At 37.2% G+C, this 22,476-nt stretch overlaps 1 protein-coding gene across 1 annotated transcript in view; it reads right to left on the bottom strand.

The window, feature by feature from the left end:
• Lekr1 (leucine, glutamate and lysine rich 1) overlaps positions 1-22,476 on the bottom strand; it is a 168,304-nt gene that overhangs the window by 88,761 nt on the left and 57,067 nt on the right. Inside the window, exons 4-5 of the mRNA XM_028763565.1 lie at positions 7,550-7,669; positions 5,634-5,809 (exon numbers count right to left, since the gene is read on the bottom strand). Of these exons, the coding sequence (XP_028619398.1) occupies positions 5,634-5,809; positions 7,550-7,669 (296 nt within the window). The remainder of the gene's footprint in view (positions 1-5,633; positions 5,810-7,549; positions 7,670-22,476) is intronic.

Here is a 22,476-nt window from a genome sequence, read left to right as displayed (position 1 = left end):
GCACGACGTTGGCTTAGCTTTATCATACATCACCTTTCCGCTATGTTCCCTCTGATGTTTCATGTGATGTCCCCCAATCCCTTTTACCTCCATTTTGTCATGGAAACATTTCGTTAAAGGCTTTATCTGCATCTAATGAAATGATCATTGGTTTCTGGCCTTGAGGTTTTCTATGCGGTAGGTTACATTTACTGATCTGTGTTTGGTGAGCCAGCCCTACATTTCTGGAATGAGTCCAATTTGATTTCTTTTTCAGGTGATCCCGTCTAAAGTTTGCAAGATTTTATTGAGAATTTTTTTGTCTATATTCATTAGGAAGGCTGGTTTTATTATTGGGGAGATTTGTTGTATTTGTATCTATTTCTTTTGGTACTAAGTAACACTGACTTATTTTCAAATGTTTCTTCTATTTTATGGAACTTGAGAAGCACTGGTTTTACCTCCTTTAAAGGTTGGTAGAATTCTGCAGTCAATCCATCTGGACCTAAGCACTTTTTTTTTTAATTGGGAGATTTTTAAAAACGTTTTTAAACCTGCTTCAGTCTCATTACTTTTTGTATAGTTCTACTTAAATAACTGACTTCTTCTTGGTTTAACTTTGATATGCCAGACATGTCTATAAATTCATTAATTTCTTTCAAGTTTTTCTAATTTAGTGGACTATATGTTTTTAAAGTATGTCCTTATGATTCTGAATTTCATTGCTTTTTGTTCTAAAGTATTGCTTTTCATCTCTAATTTTATTATTTTATTAATTTGGGTATTTTTCTCTGTTTCTCTTGACTAAGCTAAACAATTATTTTGTCTTTATTTTGTGGGTTTTTTTTTTTTTAAGACAGGGTCTCATTATATATCTTGATTGGTCTGGAACTTGCTACGTAAACCAGGCTGGCCTCAAACTCATAGAGATGTGCCTATGTGCCACCACACTTAACCCAACTCCTTATTTCATTGAGTCCTCCTTTTTTTTTCCCCACTTCTATTTCATTAGTTTCTCCTCTGGTCTTTATAATTTCTTCCCATCTAGTACTTTTGATTTGGTTTGTTCCCAAATCCTTAAGATGGATCATTACTTACCTGAACTCTCTGATTTTTAACATATGTATGTCTGTGTATGTTTATGTATTAATATATATATACATATACGTGTGTTTACACATTTTCCTTTTAGAACTGCTTACACTGTATCCTATAGGTTTTACTTTGCTGTTTTTATTCAATTCCAGGAACTTTTTAAACTTCTTGATTTCCTCAAGGAAACACAGAATAATCTCAAAAACTAACTGAACAATGAACAAACAAAAGTAAGCTGGAAATTAAGAAACCAGAAATAAAACGAATACTTGTGGAGTTAATCACTGACACAGCTGAATTGAAAAGTCACCTTCCTAGATTGCTGTCATTCATGCAGGACCCACATGATGCTGTGTCAATCAGGAGCCATTCCCTCTGTAGCCTTGGTGTCCCATGTAGTACTGGCATGTTGGTAAAGGAGAGGTTGTAAGTTCTTTTCTGGCAGCTTCCTCAGACTCATGCACTCCACTTTGCCTTCTGATGCTGCAGGCCTGCTCTCTATGTGAAGAGTGCCACTTTCCTCAGATTTTGACTCCTCTCCCCAGAGTAGCTTGATTCAGCCAGATGGTCATTGAAGCCAGAAGCCAGACCTGTAGCTGAGTACTGATTCCCAGCACCCCAGCCTGCTTCCCTGTGGAGATCTCCTGGCTTAAAGAGTTCATTTGCAGACCCTGTCTCTTGCAAGGAAGCAGCTTATTGTGATTTAACTTGGCTCTTTTCTTTCACCAAGTTTCAGTGGTTGCTGTGTGACCAAATTTCTTAAGGGGAGATGTTACACACACTTCTAGTCACTCCAGATAGGAAGGCTACGGCACACCAAAGAACAGATACCACCAAAGTCCACACTGATGATTCATGAGTTTTACATGGGTTTCGTACAGTAACAGAAATGACCCAAAGACAGCTGCATCACTAAGGCCACCCCAGCAGGAGGTCCTGCCTTGAATTCCTTCCCTTTCTAAGAAGTTGTAAGCTATCAAATGAAATAAGGCCTTTCCTTTTGAGGTTGCTTTGATCATTGTGTTTATCACAGCAACAGGAAGTAAAGTAGGTCAACTGCTATTTCTACATTGTCTACAACTACTTTATCCACTAATGCATTGAGCCTTCAAAGCCATGCTGGTTACATTCAACTTCTTCTAAATTCTTGTCAATATTGCTGTTTTAACATGAATCATGAATGCTCTTAATGAGGTCTATATGGTGAATCATAATGATAGTGTTTAATCTTAATGACATCTACAGTAAATCATTTCCAGTGGTTTTCAATTTACTATGCCCAAATGAATTGGAGAAACCACCATCCTTGATAATAAATAATATCTGCAAATAAACTTATTAAGTGTACAGATAGTGGGACTTGAAGTCAAAATCCCCAATCCATAAGCTGTAAAATGGCTGGTGTCAGTTAACATGCATGAAAACATTACTAACCTCATTAAATTCCATCACAGCTCTTGAGTGAAGCTATATTTTGAAAGGAATTTGTTTTTCCTTTGACTGGATCTCAGCATGCTACCCAAGATAGCCCTGAATTCCTTGAATAAAGTTATCACCCCCAGGCATTCCCATAGCTAGAGCAGGAGGCATGCACCACCAGGGTGAGATCATTTTACTGAGCAACAGTCATCAAAAGTAGGCTTTAAAAAGTCAGTGAACCACTTTGTAAACAGATGTGCTGTCATCCTGGCTTGGCTATTCCATTTATACTGAACAGGCACAATAGACTTCATATAATTCTCAAGAGTCCCAGGATTTGAGGATGACAGATGAAAAGGGGGCTTCTATATCAAGTCAGCTTTTATTGGCGCCAACAAGAGAGTCAGCCTGTCCTTTGAACCTTTGAAGCCCCGTGGTGTCTTCTCTAGCTATGACAAGTCCTAAATGGAGTCCTTTTCTAGCATAAAGCTGTTTCATAAAAAGCCTGGTATTAAAGACCAAGTGTGATGATGCTCCAGGGAGGACCAGAAGTTCAAGCCCATTCTTAGCTACATAGAGAGTTCCAGGGCTGACTCGAGATAGAAACTCTGCTCCCGAAAGAGGCTATATTCATCAATGATCTTAAGCAGATGTTTTATGTATACACAATTTGAAGCAGCTTCTAAGTCAGCATTTGTGGCTTTGTCTTGCACGCATATCTTATGAAGACATTCTTCCTTAAGCCTCCTGAACTAACTTCTTCAAGCTTACATTTTTTTCTCCTGTAGCTTCTCACTTTTTTCAACCTTCATGAATCTATAGCAGGGATTTTCTCCAAATTATCTTTAATTTAGGAGAATGTTCATGGTGAAAGCTTAATCAGTAACACATCAGTAACAAAGTTGTCTTTCCTCTCTTCTGTATGTTCACTGAAGCAGCACTCCTCATTCCCTCAAGAACTTCCCTTTGCTTTCACAAGATGGAGAAATCCGTCAGTTCTAGAGGCCTAACTTTTGACCTGTCTTAGCTTTTGACTTCCTCACTAAGCTTAATCATCTCGGCTCTTGATCTAAAGGAAAGAGATTTACCACTCTTAGCATTTTCTCCAGCACTTAGCATCCACTGTAGGGTCATTAATTGGTCTAATTTTGATATCTGCTTTAGGAAGGGCCAAAAGTGAGTGAGAGACACGAGAATGGCTGTTTTTGATGCAGTCAGAACACAGAAAATTTGTTAAAGCTAAGTATACCTTCTTATATGGGTGTAGTTCATAGTGTCATAAAACAGTTATAATAGTAACACTGTTTGCAGATAAAATAATAAATTATTCTAAGAATTACCAAAATGTGACGGATTGTGTGCTTTCCAAAGTGAGCAGATGTCATTAGAAACATGACCCAGAGAGACTTACCAGGGCGGCCAGAATCTTTCCATGTATAAAAGATACAATGTCTGCAGAGCACAGTAAGTAAGAGAGGAAGGGTTACACCTTCCCACAAATCACCCAGTGCAATTCAGGTTTGTTCTGTAACAACTGCTCTATTTGGGAAAATGTGGACCATATTTTAAATATTCGTTCCAGAAATATTAAGATATTGAAATTGTATACTGAACAGTGTGAGTGATACCTTACAGAGACTGGGTTCTATTTTGCTTCCTCAGAAGAGTATTAAGGGGGCTGGAGAAAAGGCTCAGTGGTTAGGAACATTGATTATTTTTTCAGAGGACCCAGATTTGATTCCCAGCACCCACATGGTGGCTTACAGTTGTCTATAACTAGTTTCAGGGCATGAAAAGCCCTCTCTAGATTTCTTGGGCCCCAGGCACACAAAATGGTGCCAGATATTCATAGAGAATATTCATGCACATAATTTTTTATTTATTTAAAGTTTTTTTTTTGGTTCTACTCTGGTTTAATGAGCAGGCAATTTAGCTACATTCAAACTACAAAGGCTGTTCTCAGGGAAGGTGTCTGTTAAACTATAAGTCATTTTTGTCTTATTTGGGCTGCTGAGTCTTGCTTGGACGCATGTTCTCCAGAGAGAAACTCGAGATCTGGAAGGCATTCATTCCATGCAGAATCTTCCCTCCCCACTGTCTCTGCACCTGGCTATTCCCAGAGGCTGGGTCTGCCTTCATCTTTGTCCTCTCGTCCTCAGGTTTAAAAGAACACTTTTTTTTTTTCATACCTTTTGCTTTTATTCAGAATAAACAGTATCCTGACCTCAGTCTATTGGCCTTTAAAAAATAAAAAAAGGAAAGGAATGTATCAAGCTCCGTATTCTTTTCAATATTTAAAATGATCTTAACACTCTTTAAGGCAGTTTTAGGTCCACAGTACAAGTGAGGAGAAAGCAGAGCTCTTACACACCTCCTGCCCCACCCCCAGCCTCCTCTCACCTGCGTCCTTTACCACAGTGGTGTATCCAGTTCAAGACAATCAACTGCGACATTTTATTTTTAGTCAGAGCTCACCATTTCTACTAGCAGTCACACTTAGTGTTGTATATTCTGTAAGTTTTAGCAAATGCATAATGATGTGAATGGGCCACTTCACATCCTAGAGAATAATTTCCACATCTTAAAATTCCTGTGTGTCATGTGTTCATTCATCCTTGTCCCTAACCCATTAGCCACGCAAGTTCACTGTTTTCTAGTTCTCTCTTTCCAACAGTCACATGGATGTAATACACCATGCTGCTTTTTCAGACTGGCATTTTTTTATGGGGTAAATATCTTCTTTAATGTTCAACAATTCCACCTATATGTGCTTGGTTCCAGTCTCTCAGCAATGAATCTTTGTTTAGTATTTATAATTAGTATTTAGGGGAGGCTGATCTAACCATACTGCTCAGCCATTGGGATGGAGAGAAAAGTTTTAAACAAATCCATATGCTTAACAAGAGTGATTAGACTTTTGACTATAGCTTAAACTAGGTGTACTGTAGCTTATGTTAGATCAGTATATAACTGCAGAATTCCAGAAAGGGAATGAGCCTTAATGTTTATTTACATTACCAACTAGTAATCAGCTTAAAAGTGGACCCTAAGTCCCAAAAGACAAGGAAATACTATGACTGCAAAACTATGACGTACCAGTTACAGACAAAGCAATTAGGCTGTAAATATATGTAACAAACCTGCCAAAGCTGTATCACTTATAGATTTAATTTGAAGAAAAACTTCTCCTTTCAGTGAAGTCCAGTTTTGAAAATTATCATATATTTCATATTTAATACTTGCTAGTTCCCTTTTAGTAAAAGTAAGTAATAAAAGAGTCTTATTCCAGAAGTATTTGTATTCTGACAATCTTTGACTGCAATTAGTAAAACAAAAAATTAGGATTTTTAAACACAAAAAGCACAACAACACATATTTCTTCAAAAGTTGCTTATCATGATCATATAATCCACTGCTTAATGGAAGTAACTTTGAAAGTGAAAGGAAGCCTTCAACACATTTGTTCATATATGAAAACAGTGAGAGTACACTTAAGTATACCGCAGTGCCAAATGTCTTCTATTTCATTATTTTAACTACAAAGAGGCCAGACATCTTTATGTGCTTGGTTCCAGACATAGGCCAAGGCTACTTCAGGAGCCAAGCAACTGGCAGTCAGAGCTGCTTGGTGCTATTAATCTGCTGGCTCACTATTGACTTTCTTAAAATGGGCCAAGAAGAATTTTAATGGTAAAAATGTTCATCTGGGGGACTGGAGCAATGAATAAGTGGTTAGTGGAACTGGCTGCTCTTCAGAAGACCCAGATTCATTCCTCAGCATCCATGTTAACTCCTAACCATCTATAATCCCAGAACCAGGGGGAATATAATGCCTCTGGGGAAACCACATGCATGTGATACACAGACACACAGACACACAGACACACAGACAGACAGACAGACAGACAGACAGACACACGCACACACACATGCGTGCACAAAGGTATGAACAGACTTTCTTCATGCATCTATTCAACAATTCTTTACTGACTATGAGTTATACATAAGGAATTTATAAAAGGAAGATAAGTGCCCAGCAGATTATCAACAGATACATTAAAGAATCAGAAGATTTTAAAAACTGTGGTATTAGAGTAGATTAAAAACAAAAACCCAACATCCAATTACTTATCCAGCATCTTTTTTAGTTATCATGAATTGGTGTCATTTATCATATAAATTTAACTATTTTTCTTTTTCTAAGTACTAAAAGTTAACTGACACAAAATAAGGACTCATTTTTATGAGGTTTTCAGTATATAGAATGGCATTGATTTCCTAGGTCTGGGGGGGTAGGGGGGCTGGGTTGGTTGGTTTTTGGACACTAGATTTTATCTTTATGCATTATAAACCTTCCAGAGATTCTATCGGAGGAAATTAACATTATTTTGCTGGAGAGTTTCAAATTTAAGGGCCTGTATTATCTCATAGAAATTTTTTCTGTTCTATTAGATCAAATGACCAAGAACTATTATTAATCAAGAGGAAAGTGGAGAGGCTGCTGACCAGGTAAAGAGCTTGCACACAACCATGAGCCCTCAGCTCAGATGCACATCTGCACTCATGTAAAAAGGCCAGCCTGATGCTACGCGGCCAGAAACCCAGCTTAGGGACGGTAGAGGCGTGACGATCCCTGGATGGAGCTGGGGTCAGCAAGTCTAGCCAAATGTAAGCTCCTGGGTTAGTAAGAAGACCAGTCTCAGAAACACAGTAGACAACAGTAGAGGAAGACATAAACATGTGCACACGCACACGGACATGCATGGACACACTAATCACCACACTGTACACACAAAAAGTGCATTAGCTACTACTATGCTTTCATTTTAAATGTCACTACAGAGAAAGAACAAAGACAAGGTGTTAACAGAACTAGCTGTTTGCTCAATTACATTTTATTAGTAAAACAATTCAGTTGATATAACAATAAGAAAATGAAGCTATTTCCATTTTTTCAAGATGAGAAGCCATATTATTAAATGTTTGAATTCACAAAGTAAGCATTTGCTATATGTTTTTAATATTTATAATTTTCAGTTCTTAAAGATAATCTTACCTGAAGACTTGAGATTGTTTTTGTTTAATTTTTGACTCAAGTTGTAGATGACCTAATTCTTTCTGTACTCTCTGAAGTTCATTTTGTTGCTTTTTTAGCTGTATGTTTGCATCTTGAACTCTAAAAATATAAACAAATAATACCACTGCATGTTTCAATATTGCATAATAAATATCATTTTAAATTTAAAATTGAATATAATTTAATAAAAATAAATAAATGAAGAAAACTATATATACTATACTAAGAAAATTATTGTATATAAGAATATGCAGAAAGCAATACTAGTTATTACTCCAGGTGAAAAGAGAAGCATTTATAGGTGGGAAGTAAATATATACATATTAATTAAAATAGAAAAAAGTTCATTTACTTTTATTAATGATGTATATAATTTAAAATGTTAAATATTACAGAAATTAGTATAAGAAAAAATAGTAACATTTGCTTTTATCCCAATTCCCACTACCAAAGGCAATTGCTTTCATTTTTTTCCTGTTCCCACTAGTATTTATTTTTATGCCACTAAATTGTTATTTATTTTTATGTTTATATTATTTCTTAATATTTTAATTTAGATATAAATCAGTTAAGAAATGGTTCTGCTATATATAACTAAGACTTGAAGATTATCACACACACGCACACACACACACACACATACACAGTTTCTCATGAAACATGGGTATGGTGGCCCACACCTATACTCCCACAGCTCAGGAAGCTGGGATCACATCAAGTTTGAGACAGAGCTGCTCTTTACAGTGAGTTTTAGGCCTGTCATGGGTACAGAGGAAGACATTTCATGAAACAAACAAAATGTGCTGGTATAACAGTATGTAATGTTTTCAGGACCCCATGGCCCATCCTACTCTCTGGTTTCCCATGCACAAGTAAAGCTTACTTTATTCTTATGGTGACAGAGACACCAGTACATCCACATTTCAGGGCAGCAGCAGCAAGAGAATGATGCTTTTGAAATCAATCTTCACAAAGAACCCCTGACTACTTCTCATGCACTTAAAGCACATGGTTACACTTAGCTTCAAGCAAAGCTGGATGACGTTAAGTCCTTGAACTGGGAAGACTGACCTCCAAGTTTATTAACAGTTCTGCTACAAAAGTGGAAAGGAAAATGGACACTGTGGTGGAGCAGCAAAAAAAAAAAAAAAAAAAAAAATATCTTCCTAGACACTGTGAGAAACCCACAGCTGCCCCCCGCAAAACCTTTTCCTCATCTTTCCAATATTGTTAAAATAGCACTTGTTATTAAGTTACATTCAGTATTTCTGTCATCTTCACTGCTGAATCCACATTATGTCAGGTTGCATTTAATATTTACTGATGGAATTATAATGGTCTCCTTTTTCTTGTCTGTGTTCTGTGTTCCTCGCATGAATTTTTCTGACTTTTGCCAAGAGGCAGGCTTCCTAGAGCTCTCTGGTCCAGTTCCCTCTCTGTCTGTGTGCTGTGGCCACATGGCACTCATCTGGGAGTCCCTCTTGCGGAAACTACCCTCATGTGATTCTCATACAGTGCGCATATGTATCCACTGCTCTCAGACATCTCCCTTTCTTCCAGTTGACTACCTCTGATGTAGTCCACTCTCTAGTTTTCTCTACATTGACAGACAAATATGAGAGGCTGAATGTCTGAGATTATAACCCAGGAAACAAAACCGAGCATGTCCTTTGAACAGATAAATAAAAGAGAGAAGAAACCCCTTCCTCACAGAGGATTTTTAATTAATAAATGCAGAAAGAATAAAGGAAAGAGAAATAGTTGTGTTAAAGATAAGTGAAGGTTTCAGGGAAAATAAAACATGTACGGTTTCAAGTTATCTGCCCAAAATACTATCTATAAAAGGCAATGAGCTTAGAGGAAAAACACTGAGAAAACAAGAATACCCTCACTAGTACAAGCAGATGTCATCATGTACACCTCAAGACACCCTGACAAGGTCCATCACTTATGTGGCATTCCCTCCTCCTACAAAGATAATCTCAATACAAATAATGTCAGACAAACTCAAACTGCAAGACAGTCTTTGAAACAACCAGAATTCTTCACAAGGCTAGAAGTCATGAGGGCAAGGACTGAGAAATTGTCAGTGGCTGAAGAAACTGTCAACTCTAGAACAGCAGACATTCTAGACTCAACTTTGAACTAGGAAAAATGACGACTAGAAATATGATGAAGTCAAATAAAATCTGGAGGTCAATCAATAGTATTGTACCAATATTAATTTGTAATTTATATTGTACCATAGCTATACAAAGCACAAAATTGGGAGAATCAAGTTATCTGTGAACTCATGAACTATTTTTGAGACTTTGGGTAGTTTACAAATGTTTCAAATGTTACAAATATATGACTTGTGCACATACAATAAGTAATTTTTATATGTCAAATATATATTTAATATAAACACTAGTATAAAAAGAATAGGTGTCTTTTTAAATATTTTAAGTAATACAGTATTTTATTTAGAAAAAGATAGCCTTCACAACCAATATATTATCATACATATCTATTATTAAAAGAAGAATAAAATAAAATGGGGTCCTATGGAATGTTATAACAAAGCCAAACAAAGCAAGAATTTATTTTATTAAAGTAAATCCATGTGATGGATGAAGTCAATCCTAATGTTGTAGATAAAACAGATTTCTATGTCATGGCTTGAAAAGAATGTTAAGGCTTATCAAGAAGAAAAGGCAAGACGTAGCTTACACATCAGCAAGTATGACATGAAACCCTGAGTTTGTGTATCATCTAATATACATACTTATGTACTTGTTGTGGTTTAAATGAGAAACGTTCCCCTATAGGCTCACTTGGTCCCCAAATGGTGGGGCTGTTTGGGGAGGTTATAGGACCTTTAACACTTGCTAAAGGAAGTATGTCACTGGGCAAAGGCTTTGGGAGTTTATAGCCTTGCTATATGTTCTCGCTCCGTTTCCTGTGTATAACTGAGACATGCTCTCCTAGCTGCTCCTGCCAAGTCTGCCTGTTGGATGTCTTTCCCTCCAGTAGACTCTGTCCCTGTGGAATTGTAAGGCAAAATAAACTCTTCTGTTAAGTTGCTTTTGGCCATAGTATTTTAACACAACTACAGAACAGTATACTAATTAAAACTTTAGAAAAAATGGAAACAGCCTTTGCCAATGTTAAAACAGGGTTATCTGAGGCACAGAACCAAAAGAACTGAGACAAATGGACAAGAAAGCTTTAGGGATTTTTTTTTACAATATTTTGATTATTTACAATACAGATATAATTATGCATTGCTCAAAAATAAAATACTAGACAGTTTGACAACCTACACAGTAAGTTATACAGATTATATAAGCAAAGCTTGTATTTATAAACAGGAAAATGACTAGAAACATTAGAAAGTAATTTAAGTTTACTTAAGACAATGCTATGATTTTTTAAAATGTGCTTTAAACATGCCTTAATTTATAGACTACTTCAACTAACAAAACTCAATTGGAAAAGAATTTTCAGCCTGTGTTTTTATAAAATATTTTATTGTTTAATTAAAAATATAAATGATAAAATACTTTGTGAAGTCATATGTTTCAGGATATTTCCTAAATGAATGTTGTATGTAAATATGTGGAGCCCTCTGGCTGTACTCCCTGAGAAGATTGGTGTTTTGGCTAGACTTGGTACTTATTCACTTCAACTGAAACTAATATACTTAAACATGACATGCCTAGAAAAGCACGGGTGGTCACTTTTACTGTATACATCATTTTGTAAAATAAGTCACAGGGTAGAGTACAGGATGTAGTGTGTAAGCACACACTTTTCTCCAGCAGTCATAATTCTGCACAGAATTTGAACACTATGGGGCTGTGAGGACATGATGCTGTCTAGTCAGAGAGTGTTCCTGAAAATGGAGACTAACAGCGTGTTCTAACAGAGAGAACCTTGTACTGGGAAACAGGTGACTTATGCCTCTTGCCTATGCAACCATGAGAGCAGGCACATTTATTACCACTGTCTACTCCAAGTTTTCCCATCATCACTGTGATTAAACTAAATTGTATGAGAATCACTGAGTTTTAAAAACAAACAAGGGAATGGGATTAGCCCACCAATTTTTTTTGGGGGGGGGATTACCTATTAATATCACCCATAATGAAAACAATCCCAAGGAAAGTACTTTTAAATTCCCCTTAATTTTTCTCCACTCTGTAATAAAACATGCAAGAACTATAAGGAAACTGTAGGGGTTTTACCACCTGTAATCCATACTCTATTTTTGTCAAGCTTTTAGGTCTAAAGATTCATTTATTTTAAAGTTTTCCCCTCCAAATGATTTTGCAGCAATCAAAGATGACAGATGGGAGCTTGGAGCCCGAGAAAGTAGGCAGTTTTAAGGATCATATGCTATCAGGGTCTCAAGCTTCTGAATATCAAGGGGACAACTAGGATAGCAACAAAAAAGTTCACCAAAACAAGCCAATCTTCAGCTCCTGGGAAACATGTTTACATGAACGTAAGCTGCCTATTATGAAAAGCAGCCCCTGAACTGTTCTGGAATTAACTCCCACCTGAGTCCACCCAGAACATTAAATGACCTTTCAAGAAAGCAGGACTAGAGAGAGGGGAGTAGAGATTGTATAGACAGATACGTCACTAGGGAATCAACTAAACCAGAAAGAAGTCTTAAGTTGCACTCTGAGAAACTCTAGGGGTAGAAACCAAACCACTTTACGTATTAGCAGGAGCTACTGCACCTTCAAAATCAGGATGGATGCACTGGGCCAGAAATGTCTCTAGTACAAAAATACAGAGAACAGAAGCAACATTTCAAACAAAATTATTAATGAAAGCATTTAGTTCCCTTTTGAATGTTACCTGCTTTCATTTAAAAAATTAATGTGGAACTTGCTTATATCATCCTTCAGAATTCTTACTTACCAAAACATATATTTTGCTAAAGTTACTAAAATGTTTAAGCACAATCATTACCCCACATCTTAATAACATTCCTAGTAGACCAGACAAGGTTGGAAGAAGGCATCTTGCATGGGTTGAATCCAAATTGCTTTTTAAGTATACCTCATTTATACTCTCTGGGCATTATTTTGTTTTTAATTATTTACTTGTTTTTCCATCATCTCTTTAATAAGTGCTTAGGCTATTAAAATAACTGATTTTTCTTTAATTAAATATAATTTTCTTTAGGCTTATCAATGTAAAAACAAGTTTTAGAATATTAACTGTAATTTAAAAATAAACATTTTGGTATTATGAGACTGAGTAATAATTTCACACACAAAAATTGAAGGCAAAATAGTTTATTGTTAATATAAGACAATTTGAGGGGGAGTGAAATCCCTATTACATTAAAGTAGTCTTAATAAAATCACATTGTTCGTATAAAACAATTCTTCAACTGTTCCCGTTATTTTAGGTAACATTCAGGCCTCCTTTTCTGCACTCTATTCTGTAGATTTAGCCAATCTCATATCTCATATCACACTTTATCTTGGTAGACTGTAGATATATCTGAATAATGGAATACGTTCCTGGCATGCTCAGGTCCTGGGTTAGATTTCCAGCACATAATGTCTTTCTGTCTGAATGTATGCACTTATATATGTATGTATATTTGCCAGATTGCATCCATATATACATATACATATACATATACATATACATATACATATACATATACATATATATAACATTTATACATATATTTCCTTATTAGTCCCTAAAAAAAATAAAATGACGTTTACATTATATTAGTTATATAATACAATATAGTTTAAAGCGTAGAGAAAGATGTACTTGGGTAACACTGTCAGTAAGACGTGCGTTTTCATAAGGAACTTGAGCATTATCTCAAAGTATAGCCCTGAAACCAGTTCTCCAAGATATCAAGGAATCGCCATATCCAGTATCATATAATTTGTTTTTCGTTAGCAGGATGTTTGTTACATCTCTATCTGTTCTCTCACGTTTCTGATAAAGCAGTGTTCTACTAATTCTAAAAGGTGGAAAAGCATGTATATACACTCTTTGGGAATCCCTGGGGTTTGAAAATGTTTCAAGTCAGTGATACTTTGAAGCTCATGCTAGCCTGGAAATTACTACACAGCCAAGGCTGGCCCTGAACCTATAGAGATGCACCTTGCTTTAGCCTCCCAGGTGCCAGGATTATAGGCATAAAACAACCATGGCTGGATAGACATTCTTTTCCATGCACTAGGTACCTAGTGGTTTTTGTTTCTTGTTTTCAAGGCAGGGTTTCTCTGTGCAGCCCAGCTGTCCTGGAACTAGCTCTGTAGACCAGGCTGACCTAGAACTCAGAACCTACCTCTGCTTCCCAGGTACTAGGATTTAAAGGTGTATGCCACCAGTGCCTGGCTAGTACCTAGTGTTTTATCTACCAACTATAATTACTGTCCTTTGGAAAAGAATGAATCCTACAGTCAAGAGATTTCCTTTTTCACACTTCCAGCTCCAAACAATCATTATGAGATGACATCATCCCCTACTCAATAGGGTAGGCTAAACAGATTACTCACCCCAAACTAGGGCAATCAGAGCTTTGGGGTTTGGTTGGTTGGTTTGTTTTGTTTTGGGGAGGCAGGGATCTTTCTGTGAGACTAGAGAAAAGAGCAGACAGTCCTTCTCAAGTAGCAGTAGAGACATTGAAAGTAAAATTAGAAATTGTGAGAAAGGAGATTATCAGTTTGACAAAGTCAGGATGCCAGGAGAAGCAGAGATGGACAGTGTGGAAATCCTAAGAGAGCTGCATCCTTTAGATTATTCTGAGGCCAGCTTCACAGACCTAGCCCATACATCAACTTTTCCTTGAAATCTGTGATCCATTTATATACTTGTCCACACTAGTTCAAGTAAGCATTTAGTTACATAAAAGCAAGGGTCCTAAATAACTGCATAGTTGATGATCTATCACATATAAATCTTACAATTAACCTATAAAAGGTTGGAATGTGTTGGGGTAAACCTTTTTTTACTTTGTATGAAGGTATGTCTCTGTATTTTCAATTGTCGGTTGCTGTGCCAGCAGAGAGCTAAATGCGAGCTTGCTATTGTCATTTTTATGCCATCACCGGCCTTATATTTGTAAATACTGTCCTTCCACCCCTTGATACTTGAAGTACCCACAGATACTTGAAGGTGGGACAGCCCTCTGTGTCTAGAAGCAATCTAAAAAATGTCAAGCTACTGATTGGTTGTAATAAAGAGCTGACAACCAGTAGCTAGACAGTAAGTAGGGAGGCAGACCTTCCAATAGAGAGGGATGCTGGGAGGAGAAAGAGATGAGGGGAGATTAGAGAGCAGACAGGGAGGGAACTGGAGAGATCCTGAGGGAGCAGAAAGATAAAGAACTAGCCACATGATGAGTTGTAGGCTAGAATGGTCAGGTTAAGTTTAGAGTAGCTGGAGACTGACCTAGCAAAAGGCCTAATTTTTAAACTATATAGAAGACTCTGTGACATTACTGCTTGTGGGTCAAAGAAAGTTCTGCTATACATATGAAAACTAGATGTTTCTCTAAGCCCTTAAGAACGAAAAGCAGGGGCTAGCAAGACAGCTTACTGGTTAGGAATACGTGTTGCTCTTGCAGAGGACCTGGGTTAGGTTCCCAGGTGCACATGGTGGCTCACAGCCATCTGTAACTTCAGTTCCAGGTAATCCAACTCCTTCTTCTGACCTCTGAGGACACATAGTACATATACATACATGCAGACAAAATTCTCATATACATAGAAATAAATTAAAAAGTTAATTTTGAAAATAATGGAAAGCACATACTTAAATAAGCAAATGACAAGTAGGCAATTAAGAGAAAAAATATTCTAAGTAAAAAATTGGGGAAGGGTAATCACTAAATGGCAGAAAAATGGAAACTGACATAGTAACTTAATATGATCATTTTTAACAGTGAGCATGGCTAATAGTGGCAAAATAAAACAGAGCAGTGTTTTCTCACCTCCTCGTGGAAGCAGAGCTTTTTATTCAGAGACTTCTATAGCACATTCTAAGATTATCATCAAGAAGCCCAAAATATTTGTTCAAATTCCCTGACTTGGTAATTCTACTCCTATAATTCTAGCCTACAGAAATAGATTTCAATATAGGAAGCCTGGAGCCTGGTTGGTTTTGAAGAAAGACAATCATCACAGTAATTCACAGTAGCAAAACTCTGGGAATAATAAACTTCTGAGAAAGGAAAATGACTGGTTTATTCATTGTAGCATTTGTCATTAAAAATAGTATTTACAATGGTTCTATAATAACACAGAAGATGTCTATATTATGGTATAGGGCATTTTAAATTAAAATAAATTGCATACATGTCTTTAGATTGTACATACATACAAAATAATTCAAGCGTTTCTCTACAGAAATGTTCATAATTTATCTATCACCTAGTAATTTATAGGGATGGGCTGTAACTGAAGGCTTCCTATAGTAAGGAGGTGATCACTACCAGGAACCCTAAAGGGAAATTAAAGGCCACTAGACTCCACATGAGCACAGCTGCTCTGTGTAAGAGTCTTGTTCAGCTGCCATGTCCTTCCTTCCTTGTTGATGACTATAAAATGTATAACAGTTTCTAGAAAACCAATTTTCATGTAAGTTTATAATCCTGTTCAGCATATCATATATATATATGTATATACCTAATTACTATGCTTATAATATTAAAAACCACAAAAATTATTACAGAAAAATCATTTATTTTAGCTGCCAAACCTTCTGCCTGCAAATCCCTTTCTTATTGAAATAGATGTTTAAGATGAATTAGTAATGTACACCTGTAATCTCAGTATTCTGGAGCCTGATGCAGGAGGACCACAGCAAGCTGGAGGCCAGTCTGCACTACCCAGTTAGTTCAGGGCAGCACAGCTACAAACCAAGACCATCTCAAAAGAAAACCCAACTATATATATATGACTTTTGAGATTTACTCATGAGGACCTTTAAAAAGACTGATTCTAGACTCCGGCCAGTGGCACAGGTTCCTTCCAGTCTGCACCAGTGCCCTGAGCAGACCTTGAGTGTAAGTTCTGCATCCAAAACCCAAAGGAGGCTGGACTCCCAGGAGCTCTAACATGTCCAAGATTGTAAGATGCTGAAGGAGCATGGTGGCTGCCAGAGTGATGAGTGAGACATGCTGATGATGGTGGGAAAAAGAATGATGCTGACCTGTGAGTTTGCTGAGTGCCTTGACAATGGTGACTGGAAAGCTGTATTGGACATATGTTCCTGACCCACCTTTGCTTTCCTATATCCCAGATGGGACAAGGTGCCTTACCCTCAAGATTTTAAGATCTTGTGGGACAGAAACTCAAAAAGAGAAGTTATAATGACTCTTGTATTTTTCTTAAATGTGACCAGTTATTCAGACTTAATCATGTACTGGTCTAGAAATCAATCCAATATTAAAAATAACAGTCTTCATTTGGAAGGCTGGATCTGGACATTTTCAGAGACATATTTAGAAGTTAGCTGCAGTTCTCTATGATGTTATAATAGCAAGAGATAAAGTTGAGACTGGATCTGGATTTTAAGCAAGGGTTAGTACATGTGATAAGGCTCTTTTAATTGTCAAGTTAAAATTACTTTTGTTTCTTCTACAGTATTTGTTGTAAGTTGCACTGATTGTACATTTTCTAATTATGTTAGTGTGTTGAAACCTGGCATGTCTGTAACAGGGGTTCTATCAACCAGCATTTGTCTTATTGCCCTGAGTATTACAGAACCTTGGTTTTCTGAAAAAAAGCTTGCAAGTACTGGAAGAAGTAAGTTAAGGTTTAAGCAGAAGCAAGAGGGTAGTGGGCTTGATTATTCCTGGTATAACAGCTTTAATTAAATTAATTGTTATTACTACTACTTCTGCAATTGCTTTGACACAAGAAGTTAAGACAGCTACTTTTGTTAATCATTTAGCAAAAAAATGTTACTAATGTGTTGAGTGTACAAGAGGATTTAGATAGGCATTTGGAACAACGGATTGATGCTCTTTATCCTATTCAAATTATTGGAAGGAGGGTGAGAGTTTAAGAGTAAAAAGCCATCTCGAGTGTCATGCCAAATACCAATGGAGCTGTGTTACTTCTAAAATTTACAATGATAGTCATTACAATTAGAAAAAAGTTTAAAGACACTTGAAGGGTATTTGGCATAATTCTAACACCTCTCTGGATGTTTTAACTTTGCATAGTGAGCTTATGAATTTAAAGAATGCTACTCTGCTGAGCTCTGATGCTACAGATAATGCTGATAAAATTATGGCTTGAGGTCAGTATTTCCATTTTGGTCAAGTGTGAAGAACGGCATATATAGCTTGATTATGCTAGCCCTTTTTGTCCTGGGAATACTTTTATTACTGTCCATCGTGTGAAAGCTTCTCTTTAACAACATCAACATGTTGGCAGCCAAAGTACATGACTTGAAACTGAAAATGGACCCCCAGACAAAGTTATTAATTTAACAGGCTGTCAAGCCAAGGACGGGTAAGATTTTGCACAGAGCCTTACCAACCTATTCCACAACAGGTAAAGGAAGTCATGCTTGTCAGAACAACCTAAGACAGGCTCAGTCTTATTTATGAAATAAAAACGGGGGAGATATGAAGAACTTTGGGGGATGCTTGGGAGGAATCTGACATTAGGCTAGAACAAAGAAGTAATTTCAGGCAGGAATCTAAATCTTAGGCTAGAACAAAGAAGTAGGCTTCAGGTAGAAAAATAAATCTTAGGCTAGAACAAAGAAGTAGGCTTCAGGCATGAAAATGACTTTGGGCTAGGAAAGGAAAGTAGGCTCAGATATTTTGGTCATCCTGATGTGCCCTTAGAAATAGTGATAACAGCACTTTGTTTATTGCCTGGCTTGTTCTCTGACTATTTGTGTTTCTTATCTTGCTTGTTCCTTGACTATTTGTATCTATTGTATTGCTAGTTCCTCAGCCTAGAACTGACCTTAATACTTGCATGTAATTAAAATGGTATAAAAGCAAAAGGAGGAGGATGGGATAGGGGGTTTATGGGGAAGTAAATGGGGAAAGGGGATAACATCTGAAATGTAAATAAATAAAGTATCCAATTAAAAAAAAAGATTGATTCTAGAAAACTAACAATCCACTTAGAAAATAATATGAAGGATACTCTTTCATCTATCTCAAAATATCCCGTAATATTTACAAGTAAAAATAAGAAAGTTGATTTTTATTAAAGGATAGATACTGATTAGGCAAATATTGATAAGATTATGTTTGAAACTTGGTTCCATTTGGTTGTTGTTGCTGCTGCTGTTGTAACTTATTATCAAGTCTGAGTAATTTATAAATAATAACCATTTCTGGGGCTGGGGAGAGGAGTTAGTAAAGTATCCGCTGAACAAGCAAGAGGACCTGAATGTGGATACTCAGTATCCACATAATGGCTGAAGATGGCATGTCTGTGACCCAGTGTTAGGGAGCTGGGAGAGAGTGGCAGACACAGGAGCTCAGTGGCCAGGCAGCCCACCTCAGTTGGTGAGCTCCAGGTTTATAGAGAGAAAAGTAGGTGAAGGAAGACACCCAATATCCACCTATAGCTTCCATGGGCATGCACACACATTATGCACAGCCATGTGCATACATACGAGTGTGCATTTACATGAGCATGCATATGCACTACATATATGTGTACACACAAACAAAGGTTTCTGAAGACTGAGAAGTTCAAGGCAAGATACTATTGAATCTGGTGAGGCCTTTCTTGCTTATGGAGACTCTTCCGGTCTTACAGTTCTAGAAAAAATGGCATAGTAAGGCAGAATGTCCTTGCTCAGGACTCTTCTCTGCTTCTGATAAAATCTAAGTCCCACTGAAGTAGAAGCTTTGCTTTCCTACCCTCTTTCACATAGTGAGTTGCTTCACTACAGGTCCAAAGCAGATGGGCCAACCAAAACCAAGTCAAAACAACTCTCTTCTTTTTATAAGTTGTATTCAATATTTGCCACAGTGGGAAGCTTGCATGGCTATCAAGGTTGACCGCATGCTCCATGGAGAGCAGTGGCAGTACTAGGCATATTTTGGTGTGTCAGAGCCACAGAGAGGGTGGCCAACACTGTACTGAGGTACAAGAGCAGAGTTCTAACAGCTCTGAATGACAAGGCTATGCATGGAAGGCATTTAGGGCCTGTATCCTCAAACCAGTCTTTCCACCTTGGCCCAGACCCAGTGAGCACAGAGAGGTCGGCGCAGAGAATCCTTGGACTCTCATTAAGACTTAGCTCCAATTGTAATGACAGTAAATTCCTGGCTTCTGGAAGAGTGCCTATCACTTACTGAACAGTCCCTTGACCACACTGATGTTCCCTGCCGAATGTACTTTCATCCTTGGCATGACCTCATAGTTCCTAATTTTTACACCATTTCCTTCTTAACGTATAAATTAAAAGTTGTCTTTAAATGATTCTTTTCCTGTGAAAAGATTGGATGGTTGAAATAATCATAGCAGTTCAAAAGCTTAAGGTTTAGACATTTCTCCTAGCAGTTCTTAGCCTTCTACACTATCCTAGAACACCCACAATTGCTATTACTCAGGATAGCTTTTTCTCTAATTTACAACTAGGGATATCCTCACTTCCACATTTATCAGCATTCTGATGATCACAACCAAAAACCATCTACAACTTTACAAATCTTCCCTGGTTGTCTGTTGACCTAAATGCTCTGTCTGTTCATGGCATTCAGGTCGTTGAGTTCTGTGCTCTTCTAAATTCTCCCAGCCTCTACTCATTTGCTTTTCAGAACTATTTCATATTTTAGCCCATTTTCTAAGAATTCCACTGACTGTGTGATTTATAAAAAAATAAAGGTTTACTCAGCTCATGGTTCTGATGGGCTGAGTGTTCCAAGGTAAAGAAATCAGATCTGGTGAGGGCCTTCCTGCTGATGGGAACACTACAAAGTCCCTGAGGTGGCACAGGACATCACCTGGAAAGTGAGGTTACACATGGCAATTGTAACAAACACACTCCAAATATCCTCCAGTGGGCTGGTTCATTTCTTTATAAGGGCAAAGTGCTCAGGGCTACTTTCTAAAAGGTCTCACCTGCATATGCCTTGGAAGAGGATTTAGTTTCAGTGATTATGTTGGTTATTATAGATTATTCAAACTATAGAACCAATTATGGAAAACCAATGAATATATGAATATACAATATGATAAGCCATTTGCTAAAGAACCCAAATAACACTTTTGAGCACTGGTCTACGTATATGCTTTTCCTAGAATGGTCCCAAGATAAGGATGCATGAGTTTCTAGAAACATGCAGGTAACTAACTGAACAGTATTCAAAGAACTGCTAAAATGTGTGATTTCCTTGCCTTGCCTTTTTATTAGAAGCGGTAATAAATAAATGGTCCAATAAATGGAAAAGAGACTATGTGGCAGCTTCGAGTCTGTATCTTTAGCTTCTGATAAAATTATAATGTGGTAGGTAGAAAAATGTAAATGTTTTAAACAAAAAATATGTATAACATGCCATTATGAGTACAATACCACACCAATAAATTATGGCTGCAAAAACAAGCAGGTTACGGTTAGGTAGAAGAGAGAACAAAGAGGAAGACAAGTGCCTTATAGTGTGATGCCACTGGTAAAGAAGGCAGAAAGAGCTTGTGCATATGTGCCTCTGTGCTGCTGGGAAGATCTAAACCCCTTCCTGGTTACAAGGCTCTGCTTGTGACATATGGTCTGTTTAAGCATCCAAGGAAGACTGAGGAGAGAAAAGGAGAAATGGCATTATTTAGGCATAGCAGAGGAAAAGAAAAATTGCTAGAAATACTTTTATTTTCTTCTAACTATATAATAAAGGAAAAATAAGAGTTAGTATATTTACTTCTAAATCAAAGATGATTAGGGCTGGAGTAGTACTGTAATGACATTTTAAAATGCTACCCAACAATACCCAAAGAATAATTCAACAAAATATTTACATGTTCTTCATTTCACCTTCAAAAATATGGAAAAAATAAAGAAGAGAAATATTTATTCAAAGTTCAAATGATCACTTGCCAAACTCTAAGGAAAACATTCAGCTATAGATATGAAGTCATGTGGTAATGCTCAGACATTACCTCCTGCAGTCAGCCAAGAGGCCATCTTACTTTGCCAGGCTTCCTGCCATCAAGATTTAACCTAACTCAGACCCTGCTGCAATGTTTCATGCCTACCACCAATGCCATTAATGAGAGGCAATGTTTCTAGATCATCAAACAATAGCATCAGAATCTCAAATGAGGTGGATACTGAGGAATTTTCAGAGAGGTTGCTGGTGAGCAGCCAGTTAGCAACAGCAGTACCCTCACTATTTGTGATAGACAGGACTCAGGGATGGGCTGCTATGAAACTTTACCTGGGTCATGCTATATGAAGTTTTATGAAGAGTCACAAACTGGTCCTTGTACATGTTTTACTTGATTTACAGAGTAGATTTATTTTTTAATAAACACCAAGATTTAAACCTTAAGATATTTTGCATAAAGATCCAGATTTTCTAAGATTTATGCATATAAAAATGCTAGTAAAACCCATTAATGAGCACAACTAGGGACTGCAGGAATGACTCAGTGGTTAACAGAAGTAGCTGCTCTTCTAGAGGACCTGTGTTCCATTCCCAGCACCCATATGGTCACTCACAACTGGCTATAACTCAATGGGAGCTGATTCCTTCTTCTGGCTTCTCTGGCACTGCATACACATGATATGTGTATGACAAAACACCTAGACACACAATTTAAGAAAATAGATCTTTAAAAAATGCACAATTGGGGCTGGAGAGATGGCTCAGTGGTTAAGAGTACTGACTGCTCTTCCAGAGGTCCTGAGTTCAAATCCCAGCAACCACATGGTGGCTCACAACCATCCATAAT

Source organism: Grammomys surdaster, unplaced genomic scaffold, assembly GCF_004785775.1.
Source record: "Grammomys surdaster isolate TR1022 unplaced genomic scaffold, NIH_TR_1.0 139, whole genome shotgun sequence".
Classification (NCBI taxonomy): domain Eukaryota; kingdom Metazoa; phylum Chordata; class Mammalia; order Rodentia; family Muridae; genus Grammomys; species Grammomys surdaster.
The sequence above is the reverse complement of the archived record's forward strand: the minus strand, read 5'-3'. Positions and strand labels throughout refer to the sequence as shown.